Here is a 26,186-nt window from a genome sequence, read left to right as displayed (position 1 = left end):
GCAACCTCAAAACATGAAGGATAGAGACTGGGAGTGGGGTGGGGGTGAGACAGTGAATAGGAAGAGAAATTTTTTAAAAAGTGCATATAATAATAATTGCAACATTTAAAAAATGTACCAGGCACTGTGTTTTTCATGCAACAATCTTGTAAGCTATCATGAGCCACTTGCTGAGGCTCAGAAAGATGAAATGACTTGTCTGAGGTTGTATAGATAGTAAATGTGGAGCCATGATGTATATCCAGGCTCTGGTATGTGGGCTCTTCGATTTAATACCATTTTAGAGTAAATATAATATATAGGTGTTGAAAATTATCCAATTATCCCAAACTTGGAGTAAAGCAAAAGAATAAATTCATGGAACTCCAATTTGCTTTTCCAGTTCACAATATGTGTTGGACACCCTTTCTTATTACCATAAGTAGACCTACTTTTTACATGTTGCACATTATTTTCTACCGTTTATTTCACTAATTCTCCACGTAGGACACTCAAGCCAATTTTTATTTTTGTTCTTATAAATAATTCTGATATAAAGTTCCTTCCTATGCATCTTTTTGTGCACATAAGCAAGTATTTCTTTGGGATGGGGACCCACAAATGGAACTTCCAACTCTAATGCATGAAATAGGGCAACTCATTGTTTTCCTGACTGTAAGAGAGGTTGAACATCTATTTTTTTTTTTACACAACTTTTTTTTTTTAAGTTCATTTTTGAGAGAGAGACAGCATGAGTGGGGGAAGGGCAGAGAGAGAGAAGGAGAGAGAGAATCCTAAGCAGGCTCTGTGCTGTCAGAACAGAGCCTAATGTGGGGCTCGAGCTCTGGAAACCATGAGATCATGACCTGAGCCAAAACCAAGATTTGGATACTTAACCCACGGAGCCACCCAGGTGTCCCTGAACATCAATTTTAATGCTTATTAGCCATTCACATTTTCTTTTCTGTGTATTGTCTATTCATCCTCTTTGTTCATTTTTCTTTATTTTTAAGTAATCTCTATGCCCAACGTGGGGCTCAAACTCATAACCCTGACATCAAGAGTTGCATGCTCTACTGACTGAGACATCTAGGCATCCTAACCATTTTTCTATTGAATTATCTTTTTCTTCTTTATGTTTTATAGTTCTTTATTCTGAATATTGATTCGTTGTTGAATATGTTGCAAATATTTTATCCCAGTCTTTTGCTTGTAAAAGAAACCAAACTTTACTTATGGTGTCTTTGTACATGGAGGAGTTTGGAATTTTTAATATTTTAATTTTAATTCCTGTTTTTGATTCTTTGGGAGGCAGCTCAAAGAATTGGGTCTGAAGTCAAAGTTTTGAGGATCCAACCCCATCTCTGCTTTATGTTAACAGTAACCTGTGGGCAAGTTGGTCGGTGGAAAAGCCCTTTCTGCATATATAGAAAAGGGAAAATAATACCTCTCTCCCTCATTGTGAGGATTGACTGGATGAGTGTATAAAAGTAGCACCTGAAGATGATGAAGTAATACAACGGTTATTATAGCTAACGGTTATTAATATTGTGATGACATTTTAGACATTTATAACAGAGTAGGCCAAAAGGGGGTAAGTGACTTACCCCATGACTTGTTCAGGGCGACAAGGCCTTAACCTGGAGAACTCAGGTGTGGCGCTGTCCCCTCCCCCCTAAGCTCCACCCCCTAGGCCCTTGCCTCCACCTCCCGGCCTGGGTCGCCGCCCAGGCCACAGCCGGAAGCCCAGTGCCAGACGAGTGGGCCTTGCGCGTGACGGGCGCGCGTGACACAGGGGAGGCGGGCTTGAGAAGCTGGATGCGCCGGGATAGGGCGGTAGGTTCGCGCGGAAGGGGCGGGGCTTAGATGGAGCGGGTCTTGGGGCCGGGCTTCCGTGTGCGTTGGTCGGGCGGGCGCGCGGCGGGGGCGTGCCCGGGGGCGGGGCGGAGCCAACCAGGGGGGCGGGGCGGCGCGCGGCCTAACGGCAGCGTTGGCGGCAGCGGCAGCGGCGGAGCTGGGGCTGGCGAGCTTTGCTGCTCCAGGTCTCGCGGCGGCGCCTCCGAGGGACCCGGGCCGCGGGTGGAGGCGGGAGGCGCACGGCGGAGGCGTGCGGCGATGGTGGGCGTCCCTGGAGCGGCCGCCTTCCAGCGTAAGCAGGGCGGGAAGGCGGGAGGCTGAGGGGGGCGTGTGAGGGGCCTGCTGCTCCACGGGCGCCAGCTCCCGAGAGGCCCCCGGCGCCAGGCCAGATTGGGGAAACTGAGGCCCGAAGCAGGGCGGCGGATCCAAGGTCACGCGGCGGGCCGGGCCTTCCCGGGTTCTCGAGGCCGCCCGGGCGCTTCCTGCGCGGTCCGGAGGGCTCGGAGCTCGCGATGCGAATGAAGCTGTGGGGACCGCGGCCTCGGAGCCCAGGCCGGGCCGGCGTCCATCGGACTTACTCGCGGACAAGGATTTTGTCCTCCCGGTGCTGAGGCCACTGAGTGTTGTTTCTGGGGGAGTATTCCACACGCCCAATTTCGAGGGGTGTGCGGCGGATGGTGGGGGAGGCGAGGATGGCCTCTTTGAGGGGGCCTGTTGAGTGCAGGCTCGGGGATCAGACTGCCTGGGTTCACATCCTGGCTCCCCGGCTCAGGGGATGTGACCTTGGGTCTTTCCTAACCTCAGTTCCATTCTGCAAAATGGGGGTGTAGAGAGCATTTCCACATCCCCACCCCCATCCCCTCCGCCACGGTTCTTGGGTTTGTGAGGCCAGTAGAATGCTTGGCACAGACTGGGACATACACAAGCGTGAAAGCTGTTATTACTGTAATCGCTGATAAATCTCATCCAGGGTGAACCTCACTCGGAAAAGCCCGAAATTGGGCTCTAGTTGTGTATTTGTTTTACGATTTTTGTCTTAGGTTAGTCCTGCTTTATGATCCAGTTGTTTTTCTTACCTCCATTTCTCCATTCCAGCATTTATCTAGTGTTCCTCCTAGAATTTTGAGATCCTGGTGTCTCTTAATAACAACAATAAAATTTTAATTGTTTCTCGTTACAATAGCAGTGATAGTCAACATTTTTTCAGCAGCAGGCATTTTGCATTCTATTCATTCAGTGCTTCTTAAATCATCTATTAAGTAAAAAGTACCATTCTCAGCCATGGGAATATAACAACAAACTAGATGGACCAAACTCAGTCTTTAAGTTTAGTTTGGGGAAGGGGAAGACAGGTAAATGAGGAAAGCAATAAATCCATTTTGCATGTTTTCTCTTCATTTAATCCTGGTGACAGTGTAAATAAGAGTTAAGAATTTCAACATGACCATTTTGCAGAGGATGAAACTGAGGAACAGAAGGAACCCTGTGATCTAGCCCCAGAGCCCACGTCCTTCACAAAAAAGGGAGACTTTACACAGCCTCTCTTCTTTGACACTCATTAGATACTGGATTGAAGAAATGCAAAGTAGATGCATCCAGCAATGCCTCTTCATAGTCAAGCCCAAAATCGCTGCTTTTCGTAGTTTGATCTGTTCTTCTTGGAGCTTATAACAAAAGAGAGGCAGAGCTGACCCTTTAGGTCTAAGATGCACCATCTCTGAAATGAAAGGAGTTTTAATCTGAACTTAAATGTTTTATGTCCAAATCTCTTTCACGCAATTTTTAGTTTAAAATATGTCCCCAAAGTACAATTTTAGTTCTATTATGTAACAAAGTTTTATATGTTTGTTTATTTTAGTGTTCCTAAGACAATTCTATATTACATTCTTAGCATACTTAATACAGTTTTTCTTTTAATCTGGAAGCATATAGTAAACTGAATTAAAATATTGAGAGGATTTTTTCTGTGAGGTTCCTGTGATACAGTTAGATTCAGCATTGACCATCTGCTAAGCTCCAGGCCCTGTGCTGGTGTAGGGCTTACAAAGATGAATAAAAGCAGACTCTTGCCTCTAGGAGCTTACCTATAGGCTTGATTGGCTAATGTTTTTAACGGAAGTGCCGGGCAGAGAATGTAGGAGCTCTGAGTCCTTGGAGGGGGGCGGGGGAGTAGTCTAGAGCATTGGCCTAAAATGTTTTTCCATGTTCTTTGTGTTAGTAGATAGGGTTGAGTATGCACATACATGTGAATGTTTTAAGTTACAATTACATTGCTACTTAACTGTAATCTATGTTAGGTACATTTTATAACATGCAAAAATAGACCTTTTTTGCAAAAGGGTGATCTAAAATGTGAGTAGAAGTTCCAATTATTGTTTTTTCACATGCTGGTGAATAATAACTGGGCATCTTAGGGGTGGGGACCTTTGGTCTTGTGGTGGGACCTTCTTCTTAACCTCTGAGGTTGGTTGAAATTCAGTTCTGGAGTTATGCTGAGGTTGAAATCTTGGGGTCCAAAATCCTATTAGCTTTGGGACTTTGGGCATGTTATTTAACCTTTTTGTGCACTTTATTTTCCTCATCTGTAAAACTGAGTTGATGAGAGCCCCTGCCACATTTACAGTTTTGTGATGATCAGTAATATGTATGTGGTATGCATATGATAATATATGGGAGTACTCATACTGTGCTTGACATAGTGTTCTGTGTGCAGTTTGTGCCTGAGGGTATAAAGAAGACTTAGGATCTCACAGGCTAGTAGGGGCCCTGCACCTGTATGTGGATAATGATAGTGCTCAAAGCAAAGTCTTTTGAGAATACAGGGTTGGCATAACTAATTGTTCTTTGAGGGTCCAAGTAAGTTTCAGATAAGGAGTTAACATTTGGACCAGCCTAAGAAAAAGAGGGGCTTTTTTCCAGGAGGAGGAGGGGTGGACCTCTTGTGTGCTTGGTGAGTTGTTCTCCAGATCTGGACCCGCAGGGAACCTGATTGAAGCTTTTGTGTACCTTGTTGATAGGATAACAGTGAGTTCTGGCTGGACTTGTTCTGGCAGGGGCCAGATGGCAAGGAAGCCCATTCCAGAACTTTCCACAATACCGCAGCTCTTTTCTCTCTGGTGACACTTGACCTCATTCTGCCTTCTTAGTTATCTAAGAATATAAACTCCTAAATGTAAGCTCCTGCATTTTTGTGATCTTATTTTGCCTAACAAGGTAAGTGGAAAGTCCCTAAGGCTGGAGAAAGGTCTGTAAATTATTGGACTTTCAAAGAATTGTGAAATTACAAGTAGAATGGTAAATGACCACACTTGCTAGTGAACAAACTTGATTACAAATATGGTAGACAGGCCCTGTGCCTTACCTAATTCAAAAGGGGTGAGAATTGTCGTGTTCAGTAACCCTTTCCTTATCTGGCATTTGTCCATTAGCATGAAAGAAGAGATGGGAAAGTTTACCTGAAAGACTTCCTGGAGGTTGAATTAGGTACCTTCCATTTGCTCTTCTAGGTCCTACTTTCCATCTGTTGCCTTTTCTCTGCCCTGGAAGGCTGACTTAGGCGAACTACATCAAGAGCTTCCTTCTCATCTAAGGTTAGGGAATTTTAATTTCCTTTCTCCCTTCCTATGGGTGTTGCCTCTGGCTGGCTGTTCCTTGATTGAAGATTGCTATTCCTCGAAAGGAGGGTTCTTTCTGCGACTCACTCCTTTGGATTTGCAAAGTTTTAATTTCCTTTGTTCCTCAGGCTTAGAAGTGCTCTCACTAGTCCCAGGATACTACAGCTATTCCTTGTGATTATTACCTATTTGGTCCTGTTATTAAACCCTCCTTACTCTGGAGTGTGTTATCTTTCTTGCTGGGACCATGACTATGATTAAAACTTGTATACCTAGTTAATAGCATAACACCTCAGACTTTCACTTAGAGCTCACTCATATTCTGCACATTCTCCAAACAAAGATACCTGTCTGAGCCCAGCTCATAAGCAGATTTTAAAGTTTATTTATGTGTTTAAGTAATCTCTATACCCAACGTGGGGCTCAGGCTCAGGACCCCAGTATCAAGCATTTGCATGCTCTTCCAGTTGAGCCAGCCAGATGCCCCTTCACAAGCAGATTTAAAAAGCCACAAATCAGATGGAGAGATGGGAGGCTATCCCAGGTAAGCATACTGACAATGAGAGACAGGGTCTCATCCTCTCCTGTGGTCCTTAAGTACTATGCCACATTGATGCATTTAGTCCTTTTCGCCTAAACTATTGGATAAGAAAAAAAAAAAAAAGAATACAATTAAAAGCACCATAATGTGTGACCACACAATCAAGACCTGTTAAATTTCAGTTAGTAGCCTATTTAAAAAGGCAGAGATAGGGGGCCTGGGTGGATCAGTCAGTTAAGTGTCCAACTTCAGCTCAGGTCATGGTCTCACAGTTCATGGGTTCGAGCCCCGCATCGGGCTCTGTGCTGACAGCTCAGAGCCTGGAGCCTGCTTCAGATTCTCTGTCTCCCTCTCTCTCTGCCCTTCCCCAGCTTGCACTCTGTCTCTCCCAAAAGTAAACAAAAAACCAAAAAAAGGCAGAGATGTGCATGATCGCATATCATCATACATTGTCGATCCGTAAGGGAAAAGCAAATTTTGGAGGCAGACTTTGGGTTTGAGGCCCAGTTCTGGGAAGTTTTTTAACTTCTGAGACTCCATTTGTTTAATCTATAAATGAGGATAATTCTTGCCTAAGAATAATAATAGTAATCCCTAATAGTCCATGTTTATTTTGGGCCAGATGTCATAAGCTTTTTGCCTTTTAATCCTCCACTCTTTTAGATAGGTATATGTCCTGATTTTACAAATCAAGAAATTGACTCATTATAGAACTAATAAGTGACCAAGCCCAGATTAAAATCTAGATCTTTCTGACTGCAGAGCCTAAGTTGTTGACATTAAAGTAACTATTATTTAAAAATGTGTTAACTGGGGCACCTCACTGACTCAGTCCATGGAGTTTGCAACTCTTGATCTTGGGACTGTGAGTTCAGGTCCCATACTGGTGTAGAGAGATTACTTAAAAAAAAAAAAAATCTTAAAAAAAAAAAAAAGTGGGCATCTGGGTGGCTCACTTGGTTAAGCATCTGACTTTAGTTCAGGTCATGATTTCATGGTTTGTGAGTTTGAGCCCCGTGTTGAGCTCTGTGCTGACAGTGTAGAGCCTGCTTGGGATTCAGACTCTCCCCCTCTCTCTCTGCCCCTCCCCTGCTCTCTCGCTCTCTCTCTCAAAATAAATAAGTAAACTTAAAAAAAATGTGTTGGGGTGCCTGGGTGGCTCAGTCAGTTAAGCATCCAACTTCGGTTCAGGTCATGATCTCACGACCTGCGAGTTTGAGCCCCACATCGGGACTCCGTGCTGACAGCTCAGAGTCTGCTTCAAATTCTGTGTCTTCCTCTCTCTCTCTGCCCCTCCCCTGCTCACACTCCATCACTCAAAAATAAGTAAACATTAAAAAAAAATGTTTTAAAAATGTGTTGGCCTTCAGAGTATCTGGCTAGCTCAGTTGATAGAGCATGTGACTTTTGAGTTGTGAGTTCCAGCCTCACTTTGGATATAGAGAGTACCTTAAAAAAAATGTGTTGACCATCAATGAATGGGAAAATCAAACCCCTGTTCCTACACTTGGTCACTGTGAAGTTCTACATTTGAAAAGTCATTTAAGGGATACCTGGGGGGTTTTGTTGGTTAAGTGTCCAACTCTTGGTTTTGGCTCAGGTCATGATCTCACAGTCTTGAGATCAAGCCCTGAGTCCATCAGGCTGAGAATATAGCATTTATAAGGGAAGGGAAGCAGTACTTACAGATATCTAAATATTACTGCACTACAGAACTTTTTCTGGTTGTTTCTCCCCTTTTTGAGGGTGATGTTCAGAACCTTTGTTGCCTCATTTCTCACCTCTATCCCATGGCAGAGTCAAAGTGAGCTGAAGGCTTTTAGAGTAATAATATTGCTACAAAACTTTACTTAGTTACTTGCTATCTGGATGTTAATTTAGAGTTGATATTTCAGTGAGTCCTTGTGTGGAATTTCAGTGAGTCCTAGTGTTAGAATTGGGTATAGGTTTTCCTATTAGGAACAAAGTTATCCTTTGATTTCAGTTGTTTTGAGAGGGTTATTGACTTTGGTTGATTGGAGAGTTGGGACTTCACTTGATTTCTGTCTTCATCTTTGACTGTTGAATGCATTTGTGCTGGTTTGGAACCTGTTGGCTTTCCCACATACAAATAGATTCTAAAAGTAAGCAAAGATCGACTTTAAGCTTGTTCTTGAGCCTGTCATGGGACATGCAAATCTAGACTTTATGATTAGTTACTTGAATTAAAAAATGCTTTTAGGCAGAAAAGATCATTTAAAAGATAGTGTCCAATGAACGAATGCAGCACTAGGAACAAGATGGGTTAATATACTAATAAGTTCCAGGCTAAGGAAAGGATAAGCATAAGGAAAAAAAAGGAGGAAAGAGGTGTAAAAAAAAGATTTCTCACCTGCCAGTTTTATCCTCTTTCCTTAGTGTTAGAGTACTGTTTTTGAGCCTCATATTATAGAAAGCAGTCACTGAATTGTAAAGATTTACTTCAATTCCTGAAAGCTTGAAGGCTAATGAGGGACAATCTCTCCCTGGTTATTTTTTCTACTCTGGTAAGATTACCAAGAAGAGGGGCCTCACTGTCGCTATACTAACTGGCCCCATGTGCAATATGAGCCAGTATATGTACATGTGACAGATCCTGTCTCTGGGTTTTATTATGGCTGGTTAAGTAGCTTTTTGTCTTTGTCTCTGGTTTCTGTCTCTGGCCCCTTGAAGGCCTTGAGGCTATCTGAAATTATAGGGGCTGGGGTACCATAAATTAAACTTGTGAAATGAGTCCATTGCAGATATATTGACTGAATGAATCTGACTTTTTTTTTTTAAGTTTATTTATTTATTTTTGAGAGACAGAGCGAGCGTGTGCGCATGCAAGTGAGGGAGAGTCAGAGAGAGAGGGAGACACAGAATCCGAAGCAGGCTCTAGGCTCTGAGCTGTCAGCACAGAGCCTGATGCAGGGCTTGAACCCACGAACCGTGAGATCATGACCTGATCTGAAGTCTGACGCTTAAATGAGCCACCCAGGTGCCCCTGAATCTGACTTTTTTTTTTTTTTTTAACGTTTATTTATTTTTGAGAGACAGAAAGAGACAGAGCATGAGTGGGGGAGTGTCAGAGAGAGAGAGGGAGACACAGAATCTGAAGCAGACTCCAGGCTCTGAGATGTCAGCACAGAGCCTGACGCAGGGCTTGAAACCATGAACCTTGAGATAATGACCTGAGTGGAAGTCAGGCACATAACCAACTGAGCTACTCAGGTGCCCCTGAATCTGACTTTTAAGTCTTCTTTTAAAAAGGGTTCTTTGCTAAATTTTCTGCTGGGTGCTTTTCACTTAAGTCATCTCATGTAATTCTTGGAACAACCTTGGGAGGGAGTCAGTATCTCTGTTTCACAGATAAGGAAATACGACTCAGAGAACTTAAATAAATTGCCCAAGGTCACACAGTTAATCAGTAGCAGATGCACTGTTCAAACTTAGTTCAATCCTGGTGTTGAGTTTACTCATTTTACATTGAGATCTGAGTCCAAAATCCACTGTTTTTTACTATCACATGGCTTCTGCTTTTTGCCAACTAGACTAGAGGTTTTTAAATTTTTTTTTTCAACGTTTATTTATTTTTGGGACAGAGAGAGACAGAGCATGAATGGGGGAGGGGCAGAGAGAGAGGGAGACACAGAATCGGAAACAGGCTCCAGGCTCTGAGCGGTCAGCCCAGAGCCCGACGCGGGGCTCGAACTCCCGGACCGCGAGATCGTGACCTGGCTGAAGTCGGACGCTTAACCGACTGCGCCACCCAGGCGCCCCAAGACTAGAGGTTTTTAAACATGTGTTCCTTGGACCCCAGTGTTCCCTGAAAATGATTTCCCATCATCTATCTTCAGCAACTTTCTTTGCCTACCATCTTCTCTTATTTAAAAATGCCCTAGGTATTGGAATATGATTTAAAGACTACTACTGTACTAGGTCTTGGTCTTGTTCAGAGGTATCCTGATTGAAAGAAAAAAAAAAAAGCAACAGAAACTCTCAGCATCCTTTACCAATTCATCCCATATGTTTCCTGGTCTTAGCAGTGAAACAGATGATGGCAGTGAACATCAAAAGCCCAAGAAATGTCCATAGTAATTTTGCATGGCCCTGTGAGGAGCTGTCAAATGTGGATCATCCAATATAGTTCATGGATTTATGCAGTGAACCTTTTCTTTGGAACGTGTCCCCTTAAGATTTGACTCTGTCCTATTTTGTATTGCCATAATTAAATGCAGAAATCAAAGTAAAATTTAGAATAACCCAGAGCTAGGTATCCTTCTGTCTGAATTTATAGCCTTGGAGTCGGCTAGACCTTTCAATTAAATTAGCTGATGGCGACAAATATGTAATCTGACCTCTCCAGCAGCTCAAGTGAAATGTTAATACCAGGCATAGCACAGCTCCCTTGACACACTACTTTGACCTTTTCCTCTCTTACAAATGTTTCTCTTATTCCTTTGTTAACTTAGCCATCTCCTTGCAGAGGTCATGCCTGCTTTTAATTTTTCGAAGCCACGTGAGAACAGACATTCACCAGCAGAAATTTATTCATTTTTACCTTAAATCCCTAGAGCTACACTAATTATACAGTTTCCTCTAATTCCCATGTATTTTTTAGCTAGTTTACAGTCTCCTTATGACTACCTGTTCTCTGTCTCCCCTCTCTATGAAATCTAAAATACCAGTGACATTTTTCTCTACCAAAAATATGACTAGGTTTTTTGGTCCTTAATTTTGAGAAAGTGATTATGTCTTTGATTTTTGTTTCTTTCTAGAGAAGTAGAGCCAACCTTGCAGGGAGAAGGCAGGCATAAAGTAAGCCCTCTTTGTGGCTGAGATTAAAGGTAGAGATGGTTTAGGAGAGGGAAGTTCTGAGTGGTGAGGGAACAGGAAGGGAAGAGGTGATGTTTTAGTTCCTCAGGCATTCATTCTCTAGCCTCCTAGAACTGCTTAGCGTTCAGTAGCTCCAGATTTTGTAAGCTTCACCTCAGTTTTCTCTTGGTGGGTTGGTCTGGCTAAGTGATTGTTGTTGTTGTTGTCTTGTCTTGTCTTATTTTATTTTATTTTATTTTTTTTATTTTTGAGATTTTATTTTTAAGTAATCTCTGTACCCAGTATGAGGCTTGAAATCACAACCCCTAGATCAAGAGTTGTATGCTCTATCGGCTAAGCCAACCAAGTGCCCCATTTTATTGTAGTTTATTTATTTATTTATTTATTTACCCGGTATTTTTATTTAATTTATTTTTTAAATTTATATCCAAGTTAGTTAGCATATAGTGCAACAATGATTTCAGGAGTAGATTCTTTAATGCCCCTTACCCATTTCGCCCCTCTCCCTTCTCACAACCCCTCCAATAACCCTCTGTTTGTTTTCCATATTTAAGAGTCTCCTCTGTTTTTGTCACCCTCCCTGTTATATTATTTTTGCTCCCCTTCCCTTATGTTCATCTGTTCTGTTTCTTAAAGTCCTCATATGAGTGAAGTCAAAGGATATTTGTCTCTCTGAGTGACTAATTTCGCTTAGCATAATACCCTCTAGTTCCATCCACATAGTTGCAAATGGCAAGATTTCATTCTTTGTGATTGCCGAGTAATACTCCATTGTATGTATATACCGCATCTTTATCCATTCATGGATGGACATTTGGGCTTTTTCCATACTTTGGCCATTGTTGACAGTGCTGCTATAAACATTGGGGTGCATGTGTCGCTTGGAAACAGCATACCTGTATCCCTGGGATAAATATCTAGTAGTGCAATTGCTGGGTCGTAGGGTAGTTCTATTTTTAATTTTGTTGGGTACCTCCGTACTGTTTTCCAGAGTGGCTGCACCAGTTTGCATTCCCACCAGCAGTGCAAAGAGATCATGTTTCTCTGCATCCTCGCCAACATCTGTTGTTGCCCGAGTTGTTAATGTTAGCCATTCTGACAGGTGTGAGGTGGTATCTCATCGTCGTTTTGATTTGTATTTCCCCGATGATGAGTGATATTGAGTATTTTTTCATGTGTCGGTTGGCCATCTGGATGTCTTCTTTGGAGAGGTGTCTATTCATGTCTTTTGCTCATTTCTTCATTGCATCGTTTGTTTTTTGGGTGTTGAGTTTGATAAGTTCTTTATAGATTTTGGGTACTAACCCTTCATCTGATATGTCGTTTGCAAATATCTTCTCATATTCTGTCGGTTGCCTTTTAGTTTTGCTTATTGTTTCCTTCACTGTGCAGAAGCTTTTTTTTTTTTTAACGTTTATTTATTTTTGAGACAGCGAGAGACAGATTGTGAACGGGGGAGGGTCAGAGAGAGAGGGAGACACAGAATTGGAAACAAGCTCCAGGATATGAGCTGTCAGCACAGAGCCCGACATGGGGCTCGAACTCACGGACCGCAAGATCATGACCTGAGCTGAAGTCAGACCCTTAACCGACTGAGCCACCCAGGTGCCCCAAGAAGCTTTTTATTTTGAGGAGGTCCCAATAGTTCGTTTTTGCTTTGGTTTCCCTTGACTCCGGAGACATGTTGAGTAAGAAGGTGCTGCGGCCAAGGTCAAAGAGGTTTTTGCCTGCTTTCTCCTTGAGGGTTTTGATGGCTTCCTGTCTTACGTTTAGGTCTTTTATCCATTTTGAGTTTATTTTTATGTATGGTGTAAGAAAGTGGTCCAGGTTCATTTTTCTGCATGTCGCTCTCCAGTTTTCCCAGCACCGCTTGCTGAAGAGACTGTCTTTATTTCATTGGTTATTCTTTCCTGCTTTGTCAAAGATTAGTTGGCCATACGTTTGTGGATCCATTTCTCGGTTCTGTATTCTGTTCCATTAATCTTGAGTGTCTGTTTTTGTGCCAGTACCATACTGTCTTGATGATTACAGCTTTGTAATACAGCTTGAAGTCAGGGTTTGTGATGCTTCCTGCTTTGGTTTTCTTTTTCAAGATTGCTTTGGCTATTTGGGGTCTTTTCTGGTTCCATACAAATTTTAGGATTCTTTGTTCTAGCTCTGTGAAGAATGCTGGTGTTGTTTTGATAGGTATTGCATTGAATATGTAGATTACTTTGGGTAGTATTTACATTTTAACAATATTTGTTCTTCCTATCCTGGAGCATGGAATCTTTTTCCATTTTTTTCTGTCTTTCTCAATTTCTTTCATAAGCTTTCTGTAGTTTTCAGTGTATAGATTTTTCACCTATTTGGTTAGATTTATTCCTAGGTATTTTATGGCTTTTGGTGCAATTGTAAGTGGGATCGATACCTTGATTTCTCTTTCTGTTGCTTCATTATTGGTGTATAGGAATGCAACCGATTTCTTTGCATTGATTTTATTTTCTGCAAGTTTCCTGAATTCATGGATCCTAGCAGTTTTTTGGTGGAATCTTTTGGGTTTTCCATATAGAGTATCATGTTGTCTGCGAAGAGTGAAAGTTGGACCTCCTCCTGGCTGCATTTTATTTTATTTTTAAGAAAACTCTGTACCCAGCATGGAGCTTGAACTCACAACCCTCAGTTCAAGAGTCCACATGCTCTACCCACTGAGTCAGCCAGGCGCCTTTCACTTCATATTTTGACATAGTTTCAAACTTATGAAAAAGTGCAAGAGTAATATTAACGTTCCTATATGCTCTTCACCCTGATTCTCCAGATGTCAATGTTTTACTACTTTTCTATATTATGATTCCATTTATATTGCATATTACTTTACCCCAAATAACATAATGTATATTTCCAGTAAACTAGGACATTCTTACATAACTACAATACACGTATCAAATCAAGAAATAATTAAAAAAATTTTTTTTAATGTTTATTTTTGAGAGAGAGAGAGAGAACACACACATGCATGAGTGGGGTAAGTGCAGAGAGGCAGACAGAGGTTCCTAAGTGGGCTCTGTGCTGACAGCAAACTGAGATGTCACAAACTGAGATCATGACCTGAGCTGAAACTGGCTGCTCAGTTGACTGAGGCACCCATGTACCCCCATGATTATCTATTCCTATTAGTTTTTCTTCAGTTACTGTTTAATATTCTACATAGCATTTTCTTTTTTTTTTTTAAGTTTATTTATTTATTTTTTTTTTAACATTTTTTATTTATTTTTGAGACGGGGGAGACAGAGCATGAACAGGGGAGGGTCAGAGAGAGGGAGACACAGAATCTGAAACAGGCCCCAGGCTCTGAGTTGTCAGCACGCAGCCCGACGCGGGGCTCGAACTCACAGACCGTGAGATCATGACCTGAGCCGAAGTCAGCCGCTTAACCGACTGAGCCACCCAGGTGCCCCTAAGTTTATTTTTTTTGAGAGAGAAAGAAGTACACACAAACCCTGTGAGTGGGGGAGGGGCAGAGAGAGAGAGGAGGAGAGAGAATCCCAAGCAGGTTCTGCACTGTCAGCGCAGAGCCTGACACAGGGCTTGAACCCACAAACTGTGAGATTGTGACGTGAGCTGAAATAAAGAGCCAGTCGTTTAACCAACTGAGCCACCCAGGCGCCCCCAGAGCATTTTCTTAGCCATACTTCTTTTTTTTTTTTTTTTTTTAATTTTTTTTTCAACGTTTTTATTTATTTTTGGGACAGAGAGAGACAGAGCATGAACGGGCGAGGGACAGAGAGAGAGGGAGACACAGAATCGGAAACAGGCTCCAGGCTCCGAGCCATCAGCCCAGAGTCCGCCGCGGGGCTCGGACTCACAGACCGCGAAATCGTGACCTGGCTGAAGTCGGACGCTTAACCAACTGCGCCACCCAGGCGCCCCAGCCATACTTCTTATATATATTGATAAAGATTCTTATTTTATTCAGTAGGTTATAATCTGTTGTTTATTGTGGTGTTCACATTATCCCAGTAGGAGCCCCTTCAAGCTAGTTCTTGTATCCTTTGGACAGGTTTCTAACATTCTTGGGCTACTACTTTACTTCCTGGCACAAAAAGGTAATCCAGGCTTATCTTCTTTCCTTTCTTTGAAAAAAAAAAATATATATATATGTATTATTTAAAAATATATATTTATTATTATTATTATCTTCTCTTTCTTTTTTTTTTTTTTTCCAACATTTATTTATTTTTGGGACAGAGAGAGACAGAGCATGAACGGGGGAGGGGCAGAGAGAGAGGGAGACACAGAATTGGAAGCAGGCTCCAGGCTCTGAGCTATCAGCCCAGAGCCCGACGCGGGGCTCGAACTCACGGACCGCGAGATCGTGACCTGGCTGAAGTCGGACGCTCAACCGACTGCGCCACCCAGGCGCCCCATATTATCTTCTCTTTCTACCTGAGCCTTGGAATCAGCTATTTGTCCAAGATGTTTCTCTCATAATTCCTGTTAATGGAGAAAATTATTTTGAAATCAAGATCTGGCTGCTATGTGTGCTTATTGCTATGTGATAGGATAGCTTCTAGATTCTTTTAATGGACCAAGCTAGGAAATATATTCGTATACATACATATGCATATACATATACACACCCACCTCACTTTGTCTCTACTTATATCTATATATAATAAAAGTCATGAGTTTATACTCATGCCTCCAATACCAAAGTTCAGTTGTTCTTTTTTTTTTTAATGTTTATTTATTTATTTTTGACAGAAAGATAGCGAGCAGGGGAGGGGCAGAGAGAGAGACAGAATCCCAAGCAGGCTTCGTGCCGTCAGCACACAGCCCGATGTGGGGCTCGAACCCGTGAACCATGAGATCACGACCTGAGCCGAAACCAAGAGTTGATGCTCAACCAACTGAGCCACCCAGGCACCCCTAAAAGTTCATTTATTCTTTCTCTTTTTTGTATTTTTAAGTCTCTTCTCTTGCCAAGGGATAATAAACCTGACTCACACAATCTACAACATTACTTATTCCCCAATCTTAGAATATACAGAAAGTGGCTTCAGAATTGTTAATCCATGTTTCTGTGAAATACCAACCAAGTGGAGTTCAGTTGGTAAACCTGTTTGTTTCCAGATTGTTGTCATCTGTATAGTGGGGGTATATGGTTGTGTATTGTATTGAAAAGTTACACTGGGGTAGCTCTTCAATCATTAAAAATGCAATTCAGTGTAATAGAAATGAGATGTGTACTTTTAGGAACAAATTTATCATGTAATGCCAGACGTAGGTGAAAAAACAATTTATGTTGTATGGTTTCATTGTTTTCTTGGTGCTTCTGTCTTAGTAAAATTTCAGAATAACTTGAATTTCTTAGTTTCAAATAAATTTCAGTATTTTTGTTCACCTTTTTGGGAAAATATTTAATTGATTCTCAGCAATGGAGTGTTTTCCTGACTCTAGATGAATAGTTTTTAATTTTTAATTTTATTTTTTTTCAGGTAAATAGTTCTTAAATTTCATCTGGACCTAGTAATTTGCAGATGCTGACTTGTTGGTTTTGGCAGGTAGTGAAAATTCATTTTTTTTTTTTTAAAGGCAGAGTGATTTGCTACTGAGTGATTTGCTTTTGAAACTTCAAAGAAGGAATTTTGGTGTTCCAATTTTTCAAATATGTTTGTAGGAGAGAGCTATAGTTGCCCTTCTGGAGGGTTTGGTATGGAGAGAAGAGAAGGAAGGAACTAGATGAACAAAAATCAAGTAACAGTGACTACAGGAGTGAGCACTGTCAACTGCTATTGGTTCCTTAGGAAGAGAAGCCCCTGCCTTGTGACCATAGCAGCAAAGTTCTCCAATACTGATAGAAGAGAAAGAATGGTTTCTGTGAACACATGCCATCTCTGGTAAAACCTCCATAGAGAGGTTTAAACCCAGCAGTTGTTAGGAGGTTTCACTGAAATGTCTTGATTTGAAGAAGTGCTGAACCACATTGAGAGTAAATATTGAGGTAATTAAATTCCTCTCCCCTTTTTCCTGCCAGATGTGTAAATGGGGTGGTTTATTTATTTATTTAATTTTTTTTATTTTAGAGAGAGAGCACATGAGCAAAGGGCAGAAGGAGAGAGAGTCTCTAGTAGATTGCATGCCCAGTACAGAGCCAGACACAGAGTCAGGCACGTGGCTCAATCCCACATCCCTGAGACCATGACTTGAGCTGAAATCAAGAGTTGGGGGGCGCCTGGGTGGCTAGGTCGGTTGGGCGTCTGACTTCGGCTCAGGTCATGATCTCACAGTCCTTGAGTTCGAGCCCCACGTCCGGCTCTGTGCTGACTGCTCAGAGCCTGGAGCCTGTTTCAGATTCTGTGTCTCCCTCTCTCTCTGCCCCTCCCCTGTTCATGCTCTGTCTCTCTCTGTCTCAAAAATAAATAAACGTTAAAAAAAAAAAAAAAGAGTTGGAAAATCAACCTACTGAGCCACCCAGGTGCCCCCGCCCCCTTTTTTTTTTTTTTTTTTTTTTTGTAGAGTAAGCTGCTTTATGCCCAGTGTGGGGCTTGAAGTTAGGTCCCTGTGATCAAGAGTCACGTGCTCTACCCATTGAGACAACCAGACTGCTGCTCTTTTTAAAAATTTTTTTTATTTTTTAAAGAGTGAGCACAAGAGGGTCGGGGGTGGGGGGAGGGAGGGAGGGAGAGAGAGAGAGAGAGAGAGAATGAATCTTAAGCGGGCTCCACACTCAGCTTAACAAGGGGCTCCATCCCTCAGCCCAGAGATCGTGACTTAAGCAGAAATCAAGAGTCACACACTTAACCGGCTGAGCCACCCATCCAACCCCACTTTGTGTAATTTTGATGGATGTTGCTAAATTACTCTCTGGAGATAGTATACACATTTTGTACTCACGTGAAGGTGTAGGAGATGGGGGAAGTTAGGAATGGACTGGGTTTTGGGGGGTACTAAAAGCAGTTATGTTATTGGAAAATAAAGTACTAGGGGAAGAATAGCAGAAGATAAGATTAGAGAAGCAGGGAGGGGTCAGGGTTTTATGCTGGGATTTTATTCTATAGCTAGTGGAGAGCAATAGAAAGGATGAGGGAATGACATGGGTAATATAGCATTCTAGAGTATTCTGGTGGTCGTATGAAGATGGATTCAAAGGAGCAAGACAGGAAGCAGCAAAATAATTAGGTTAATGCAGTAGCCTTCTTGTCAGACCTTTCATCTGTATTTTGGGTTTGGAAACCAGCCCTGTAATTCCAAAAGAGATACCTTATGCTAAGGGAGGTAGAGGAGATAAATTTAAAAGAGGAAGAGCATGTATCATTGAAGGTGTAGCAAGAAAGGCTTCACTAAATAGCTGCATTTTGATGGATCTTGGATTGGTAGATATGGAGAAATGGGATAAAGGAAATCATTTCAGGTCCTGAGAGATGGAATAAGCCAGGAGTTGGCAAACTTTCTATAAAGGGCCGAATAAATATGTTAGGCTTTATGGGACATATGGTCTCTGTCACATATCCTCCTTCTTATTTATTTTAATGTTTAATGTTTACTTTTGAGAGAGATAGAATGCAAGCAGGAGAGGGGCAGAGAGAGAGGGAGACACAGAATCCGAAGCAGGCTCCAAGCTGTCAGCATAGAACCTGATGGGGGGCTTGAACCCAGGAACCATGAGGTCATGACCTGAGCCAAAGTCAGACACTTTAACAACTGACTGAGTAACCCAGGCGCCCATTCCTCCTTTTTTTAGTGTAGAACTTGTCAGCGACAGCCTTTACTGAAACAGGCTATGGGCAGGGTTTGAAGGGGGTGGGGTGGCAGATTGCTTTAGTTATCAACTCTTGGAATAAGAAAAGACATCCAGCCTGGAGGGTGCAAGATACTTAATGAGTAAAGGAGAGGAGTGTAGGCAGGTTGAGGCAGAACTGTGGAAAACTGAATGTTAGGCTAAAGAATTTATCCCTAGGTTAGGGGCATTAAAGAGTCACCTGTTACATTGACACTGATGGTGACATCTTGCTTAGTGCTGTAAACTTACTGTATTAACAGCTACAAAAAGTCTTTCTGGGAGAATTGCTATAGATGGTTGTACTGCACATTAATACTGTCGACAGATTGCCATTAGCATGAAATACTGAGGTCTGACCTACTCACTAGGATGTTGAGTGTTTTAGTGAGTGGTTTAACATAAAAGAAGTTAAGGAGGCTGCAAGTTAAGGAGGCTGCTCCTAGCTGGTTCAGTCCGTAGAGCATGTGATGCTGGATCTGGGGTCGTGAGTTCAAGCCCCACATTGTGGGTAGAGGTTACTTAAAGAAAAAAAAGACTCAAGGAAGAAGAAAAAGAATAGTACAGCTCAGAATTTCAGGAATTACATAGCTGTTGCTAAACCTTTCAGTTTTTGTTTTGTTTACTTCTGGTTTTAAAGAATAGGAAATAAATTGTACAACAGTTTGGCTGACTGATTAAACAGTTTCTCCAACTCTATACAGACTCTTGTAAGCTTTTGTTTTAAGCCTCTGGTTCTAGATGACTGGGACACTGGTTTTCCTTGGGGTGAGAGTCAGGATGGGTGGATTGGTGGTGTGATCAGAATTACTATGGGAGTTACTAGAATATCAATAGGGCACTCATATCTTGATCCATTCTTTGGGAGGATGTCCTGGAGGTTTTTGGAAATAGCCTCCCAGGGGATTCTCCACCATTTCTTCCTGGTTAACAGCCATCATTTGGAACAATTTCTTTCTTTCTTTTCTTTTCTTTTTTTAATGTTTATTTATTTTTGAGAGAAAGGGTGGGGGGGAGGGACAGAGAGAGATGGAGACACAGAATCCAAAGCGGGCTCCAGGCTCTGAGCGGTCTACACTGAGCCCAACTTGGGGCTTGAACCTAGGAGCAGTGAGATCATGACCTGAGCTGAAGTCAGATGTTTAACCAACTGAGCCACAGGCGCCCCATTTGAAACAGTTTCTGTCCTTTCCCTCCTGCCTTCACTTTATATTCAGTGATGCTGGTAGGATTACATTCCTTTATATTCTAGCATGAAGGAAAAGTTGAGATGGAACTTGGTACCCTGTAAATACTTCTGACATATGGTGCATCTTTTGACAGCGAACATTACTAACTCATATTGTCAACTTGTTGATCAGCTTTTCCTGAGGAACTCTGCCCTTATGTTATTTTCAGTTATTGTTGGTTATAAACTTTGTGCTTGTGTTAATAAGTCAGCTTCTTCTCACTTTTATGAAACTGCCTTTTATCAGCACAAAAACATAGACAGTGATGGGATGATGCTCTGCTTTAGCTGCCTCTGTGTCCTTGAACTCAGTTTGAGCCCCTATTATGTGCACATAATGGGTACACAGACTTTTTGAGAAGTAATGCTCTAGATACAAAAAAGGCAAAAGATAAAGGATCTTTGAGGTTCTTCTCATTCCACAATCTCTGCTTCCATGAATTAAAAGACAGTAAATCTTGAGGAGGGCGGCTGGCTCAGCTGGTGGAGTGTGGGACTCTTTCTTGTTTTTTTTTAAACGTTTATTTATTTTTGAGAGACAGAGCGTGAGCAGGGGATGGGCAGAGAGAGGGAGACACAGAATCCAAAGCAGGCCCCAGGCTCCGAGCTGTCAGCACAGAGCCCATTGTGGGGCTCAAACTCACAAACTGTGAGATCATGACCTGAGCCGAAGGCGGGTGCTCAATCAACTGAGCCACCCAGGCGCCCCAACCTCCTCCCTGTATTTATATTATTTTTGCTTTCCTTCAATTGTGTTCATCTGTTCTGTGTCTTTTTAATTTTTTTTTATGTTTTTATTTGTTTTTGAAGGAGAGACAGAGAGAGACAGAGACAGAGAGAGACAGAGAGAGAGACAGAGCATGAGCGGGGGAGGAGCAGAGAGAGAGGGAAACACAGAATCCAAAGCAGGCTCCAGGCTCCAAGCTGTCTGCGCAGAGCCCGATGCGGGGCTCGAACCCATGAACCGTGAGATCATGGACCTGAGCTGAAGTTGGACGCTTAACTGACTGAGCCACCCAGGCACCCCCCATCTGTTCTGTGTCCTCATATGAGTGAAGTCATATGATGTTTGTCTTTCTCTGACTAATTTCACTTAGCATAATACCCTCTAGTTCCATCCACATAGTTGCAAATGGCAAGATTTCATTCTTTTTTATTGCCGAGTAATACTCCATTGTGTATATATATACCATATCTTCTTTATCCATTCATCCATTGATGGACATTTGGGCTCTTTCCATACTTTGGTTATTGTGGATAGTGCTGCTATAAACATGGGGGTGCATGTGTCGCTTGGAAACAGCACACCTGTATCCCTTGGATAAATACCTAGTAGTGCAATTGCTGGGTCATAGGGTAGTTCTATTTTTAATTTTGTTGAGGAACCTCCATACTGTTTTCCAGAGTGGCTGCACCAGTTTGCATTCCCACCAGCAATGCAAAAGAGATCCTCTTTCTCAGCATCCTCTCCAACATCTGTTGTTGCCTGAGTTGTTAGTGTTAGCCATTCTGACAGGTGTGAGGTGGTATCTCCCTCATTTCTATTTTTTAAAGCAATTGAAATTCTAGAGTTTTTAAAAATTTCTTAAGATTTTATTTTTTTTAAGTAATCTCTACACCCACCATGGGGCTCGAACTCACAACCCCAAGATCAAGAATTCCATGCTCTAGTGCCTGAGCCAGCCAGGCACCCCAAGATTCCCCAACTTTTATTTATTTATTTATTTATTAAAAAAATTTTTTTTAATGTTTATTTATTTTTGAGATAGAGACACAGCATGAACAGGGGAGAGTCAGAGAGAGGGAGACACAGAATCCAAAGCAGGCTACAGGCTCTGAGCTGTCAGCACAGAGCCCGACGCGGGGCTCGAACTCACAGACTGTGAGATCATGACCTGAGCTGAAGTCGGATGCTTGACCGACTGAGCCACCCAGGCGCCCCTTAAAATTCCCCAATTTTTAAAAGTACATGTTGGTTGTGGCAGTGAAAGCTATAATACGCAGTGATCAAAGTTTTTTTGATTATAGCCCATATTCATAAATGCCAATTTGTAACTAAATGTGACAGGATTATCTGGATGGTTGATAGGGGTTTATAAACCAAGAGGGGTTTATTTAAACTTCTATCAAAAATGGAAAATGGGTATCCCACTAGCTTTTAAGCTTGGATGCTGCTGAAGTTAATTTATTGTGTGAGAGATTAGTTGAGTGTGGAGTACAAACTTGTTTTAGGAAAAGGATCTCTTTGTAGGTTTATTCATTTGCCAGATCAATCCTGTTTATATGTGAACCTTCTTGATTCCAGGGAAAACAGGCAGAAAATCCATGCCAATTAAATATTAGAACATGACAGATTGATTTTGATCCCACAGATTAAGGAGGAAAAGAAGGCTTCAGGTTTTATTAAATTTATCCTGAATGATGATATTTTAAAAAAGAAACTTTTATGGAAAGATCTGTCAGTAACAGATGAGTAAATTTTTCTTATTTAAATAGGTTCTTGTATCTAAATAGACAGTATGGCATATTGAGAAAGCATCTTTGGGTTTGTTTTCTCAACACGTGGATTCTAGTTTATAGGTGACTGAAGATGTGGCTTTATAATTCACTTAATCATGAGTTATATTTTAAATGAAAATTATTTTTTTAAGTTTATTCATTTTAGGGGCACCTGGGTGACTCAGTTGGTTGAGCATCCGACTCTTTATTTTGGCTCAGGTCATGATCTCATGGTAAGATCGAGTCCTGCGTTGGGCTCTGTGCTGATAGGGCAGAACCTGCTTGGGATTCTCTCCCCCGTCCCTCCCCGACTTTCTCCCTCACTGCCTCGCTCAAAATAAGTACACTTAAAAAAAAAATAAAGGGGTGCCTGGGTGGCTCAGTCGGCTAAGCATCTGACTTCAACTCAGGTCATGATCTCGTGCTTCCTGGGTTCGTGCCTCACATTGGGCTCTGTGCTGACAGCTCAGCCTGGAGCCTGCTTTCAGATTCTGTGTCTCCCTCTCTCTCTGCCCCTCCCCTGCTCGCGCTCTGTTTCTGTCTCAAAAATGAATAAACGTTAAAAAAAATTAAAAATAATTAAAGTTTATTCATTTTTGAGAGAGCGCTTGAGTGGGGAGGGGCAGAAGGAGAATCCCAAGTTGGCTGAACTGTCAGCTCAGAACTGGACACAGGGTTCAATCTCATGACTTGAGCTGAAATCAAGCGTCAGACATGTAACTAACAGCCACCCAGGCACCCTGAAAATAATTTTTTAATAAAAAAATAATTTTGCTGTAGCTATTAATAGAAGGATGTTTAAAAGATAAATGAAATATTAGTTGAAATAGCTGTTTAGAAGATGGCTTGACAGTGTTAATCTTTTCCTGTAATTTTTCTCTCTTTATGCAAAATTTCTAAATAATTTTTTAAAGTTTATTTATTTTGAGAGAAAGGGAGAGAGAGATCAGGGGAGGGCCAGAGGGAGGGAGAGGGAGAGAGAGAATCCCAAGCAGGCTCTGCACTGTCAGCATGGAGCCTGATGTGGGGCTCGAACCTGTGAACCATAAGATCATGAACTGAGCCAAAACCAAGTGTTTGGATGCTTGACTGACTGAGCCACACTGAGTGCCCCTATGCAAGGTTTTTATTAAAAAAAAAAAAAAATCATATGGGGCGCCTGCGTGGCTCAGTCGGTTAAGCGTCCCACTTCAGCTCAGGTCATGATCTCATGGTCTGTGAGTTCGAGCCCCGCGTCGGGCTCTGTGCTGACAGCTCAGAGCCTGGAGCCTGCTTCAGATTCTGTGTCTCCCTCTCTCTCTGCCCCCTCCCCTGCTCATGCGCTGTCTGTCTCAAAAATAAATAAAAACATTTAAAAAAATTTAAAAAAAATCATAAATGTACAGCTCAATGAATTTTCACAAACTGATCATACTTATGTAAGTGCTATCCAGATCAAGAAATAGAACATTAACACTATATGCTAACTAACTTGGATGTAAATCAAAAAAAAAAAGTTTCAAAAGACTTTCACACACATTAAAAATATTTCACTCATCAAACCTATTTTAAAAAAAAAGAAATAGGGGCGCCTGGATGGCGCAGTCGGTTAAGCGTCCGGCTTCAGCCAGGTCACGATCTCAGGGTCCATGAGTTCAAGCCCTGCGTCAGGCTCTGGGCTGATGGCTTGGAGCCTGGAGCCTGTTTCCGATTCTGTGTCTCCCTCTCTCTCTGCCCCTCCCCCATTCATGCTCTGTCTCTCTCTGTCCCAAAAATAAAATAAAAACGTTGAAAAAAAATTAAAAAAAAAAAAAAAGAAATAGAACATTAACAGCAACTACTTGAGAAGCTCATCTCTCACCTGCAAGTTACTGTCCTTCCCTCTCCCCCAGAGTAACCAATATCCTGACCTCTTCACCATTCATTATTTTTAATTAATTAATCTATTTATTTTTATGCAATTTTTTAATGTTTCTGTTCTACTGATTGTTTAATTTATTATTATTTTTTTTTATTTAGAGAAAGAGCTCGCACAAGTCGGGGAGAGGGTGAGGGAGAGAATCCCAAGCAGGCTGTGCTGTTAGCACAGAGCCTGACATGGGCCTCGATCTCATGAACCATGACATCATGACCTGAGCTGAAATCAAGTATCAGATGCTTAACTGACTGAGTCATCCAGGCACCCCAGTTCTGTTTTTTGAAAAAATGAACATGATATATAAATAATCACATACTGTGTTTTCTTCTCTATCTGGCTTCATTTGCTCAACAATAATGACACATGTTCTTGTGTTAATAATTCCTTCTCATTGCTGTGTAGAATTCCATTGTAAAAATAGACCACAGTTTGTCCATCCTATTGTTGATAGATATTTTGATTGTTTCCAGTTTGGGGTTATTAAGAATACTGTTGCAGGAACATTCTTCTATGTCTGGGTATATGTATGTATGTCTTTCTGTTGGGAGTGGAATTGGAGGGTCACTGATTATGTGTATGTTTAGCTTTAGTAGATAACTGCCAAAAAGTTTTCCAGAGTTGTTGTATCAGTTTATACTTGCATCAGCAGTCTGTAAGAATTCCATTTGTTCTACATTTTCACCAGTCTTTTTTTTTTTTTTTAAGTTTATTTATTTATTTTGAGAGAGCAAGTGGGAGAGGGGCAGAGAGAAAGGGGGGGAGACAGAGATTCCCAAGCAGGCTCCACACTGTTAGTAAGGTTCTCCATGTGGGTCTCAACCCCATGAACCATGAGATCATGACCTGAGCTGAAACAGAGAATCAGATGCTTAATTGACTGAGCCACTCAGGTGCCCCCTCACCAGTCTTTTAACATTTGCCGAGCCTCTTCTTTGTACGAGGTCCGAGGGATGCAGTAGTGAACAAAGTGAAGCCATCACAGATCTTGAAATTTAATGTGATTAAAAATATATTTTATACTCACTTGTTTAGTATAGTTAGGTAGCAGTAAAGTATTAAAAGGTGTGTTAGATAGAAGAGGGTGATGGGGAGTGCTATCAGTGGTTGAGAAAGACTTCTTTTTTTTTTTTTTTTTAACATTTATTTATTTTTGGGACAGAGAGAGACAGAGCATGAACCGGGGAGGGGCAGAGAGAGAGGGAGACACAGAATCGGAAACAGGCTCCAGGCTTTGAGCCATCAGCCCAGAGCCCGACGCGGGGCTCGAACTCACGGACCGTGAGATTGTGACCTGAGCTGAAGTCGGATGCTTAACCGACTGAGCCACCCAGGCGCCCCAAGAAAGACTTCTGATGAAGTGCCATTTGAGCAAAAATCTGAAGGAAATGAAGAAAGTAAGCTAGCCATGTGGTCATCTGGGAGAGGAGGAGTCTGGACAAAGGGAATACCAAGTGTCAGTACCCTGAGGTGAGAGCATGCTTGATGCATTCACAAAACAGCAAGGAGGCTAGTAAGACCGGAGCACATTGAATAGGGGTGACAGTGGTAGCAGCTGATCTCGGGGAGGTAAGCAGGGCCAGACCATAGAGAACCTTAAGAGTCATAAAAGGATTTTGGATTTTCTAAATGAGACGGGAAGCTTTGAGGGGTTTTGAGCAGTGACATCCCCTTTACCTTTTAAAGAGATCACTCTGCTCTTGGGGAAAACATTCTTCACAGAGCAAGAGCGGAAGCAAGAATGTGGATTAAGAAATTACTGCTGTAGGCCAAGAGAAGGGAGGTTGGTGGGTTTGGACTAGAATGTTAACAGTTGAAGTAAGGAGAGATAGTTGGATTCAGGATATTTTGAAGGTATGGCTGATATGATTTGCCTCAGTGGATTGGACATGGGGGGAGGTTGTGTGTCAGTGGTGACTCCAAAATTATTGGCTTAAGTTTCTAATTTGCTGATTTAAAGAAGATTGGGGCAATGTTAG

At 41.9% G+C, this 26,186-nt stretch overlaps 1 protein-coding gene across 2 annotated transcripts in view; it reads left to right on the top strand.

Moving 5' to 3' along the window:
- Nucleotides 1-1,991: 1,991 nt before the first annotated feature.
- The window catches only part of CBFA2T2 (CBFA2/RUNX1 partner transcriptional co-repressor 2), a 138,053-nt gene continuing 113,858 nt past the window's right edge, over nucleotides 1,992-26,186 (top strand). For both annotated transcript variants that reach the window (XM_030309785.1, XM_030309784.1), the window contains exon 1: nucleotides 1,992-2,128. In XM_030309785.1, the coding sequence (XP_030165645.1) occupies nucleotides 2,095-2,128 (34 nt within the window). In that variant the 5' untranslated portion in view covers nucleotides 1,992-2,094. The remainder of the gene's footprint in view (nucleotides 2,129-26,186) is intronic.

This window comes from Lynx canadensis, chromosome A3, assembly GCF_007474595.2.
Source record: "Lynx canadensis isolate LIC74 chromosome A3, mLynCan4.pri.v2, whole genome shotgun sequence".
NCBI lineage: Eukaryota > Metazoa > Chordata > Mammalia > Carnivora > Felidae > Lynx > Lynx canadensis.
Note: the sequence above shows the minus strand (reverse complement) of the source record. Positions and strands in the feature narration are given on the sequence as shown.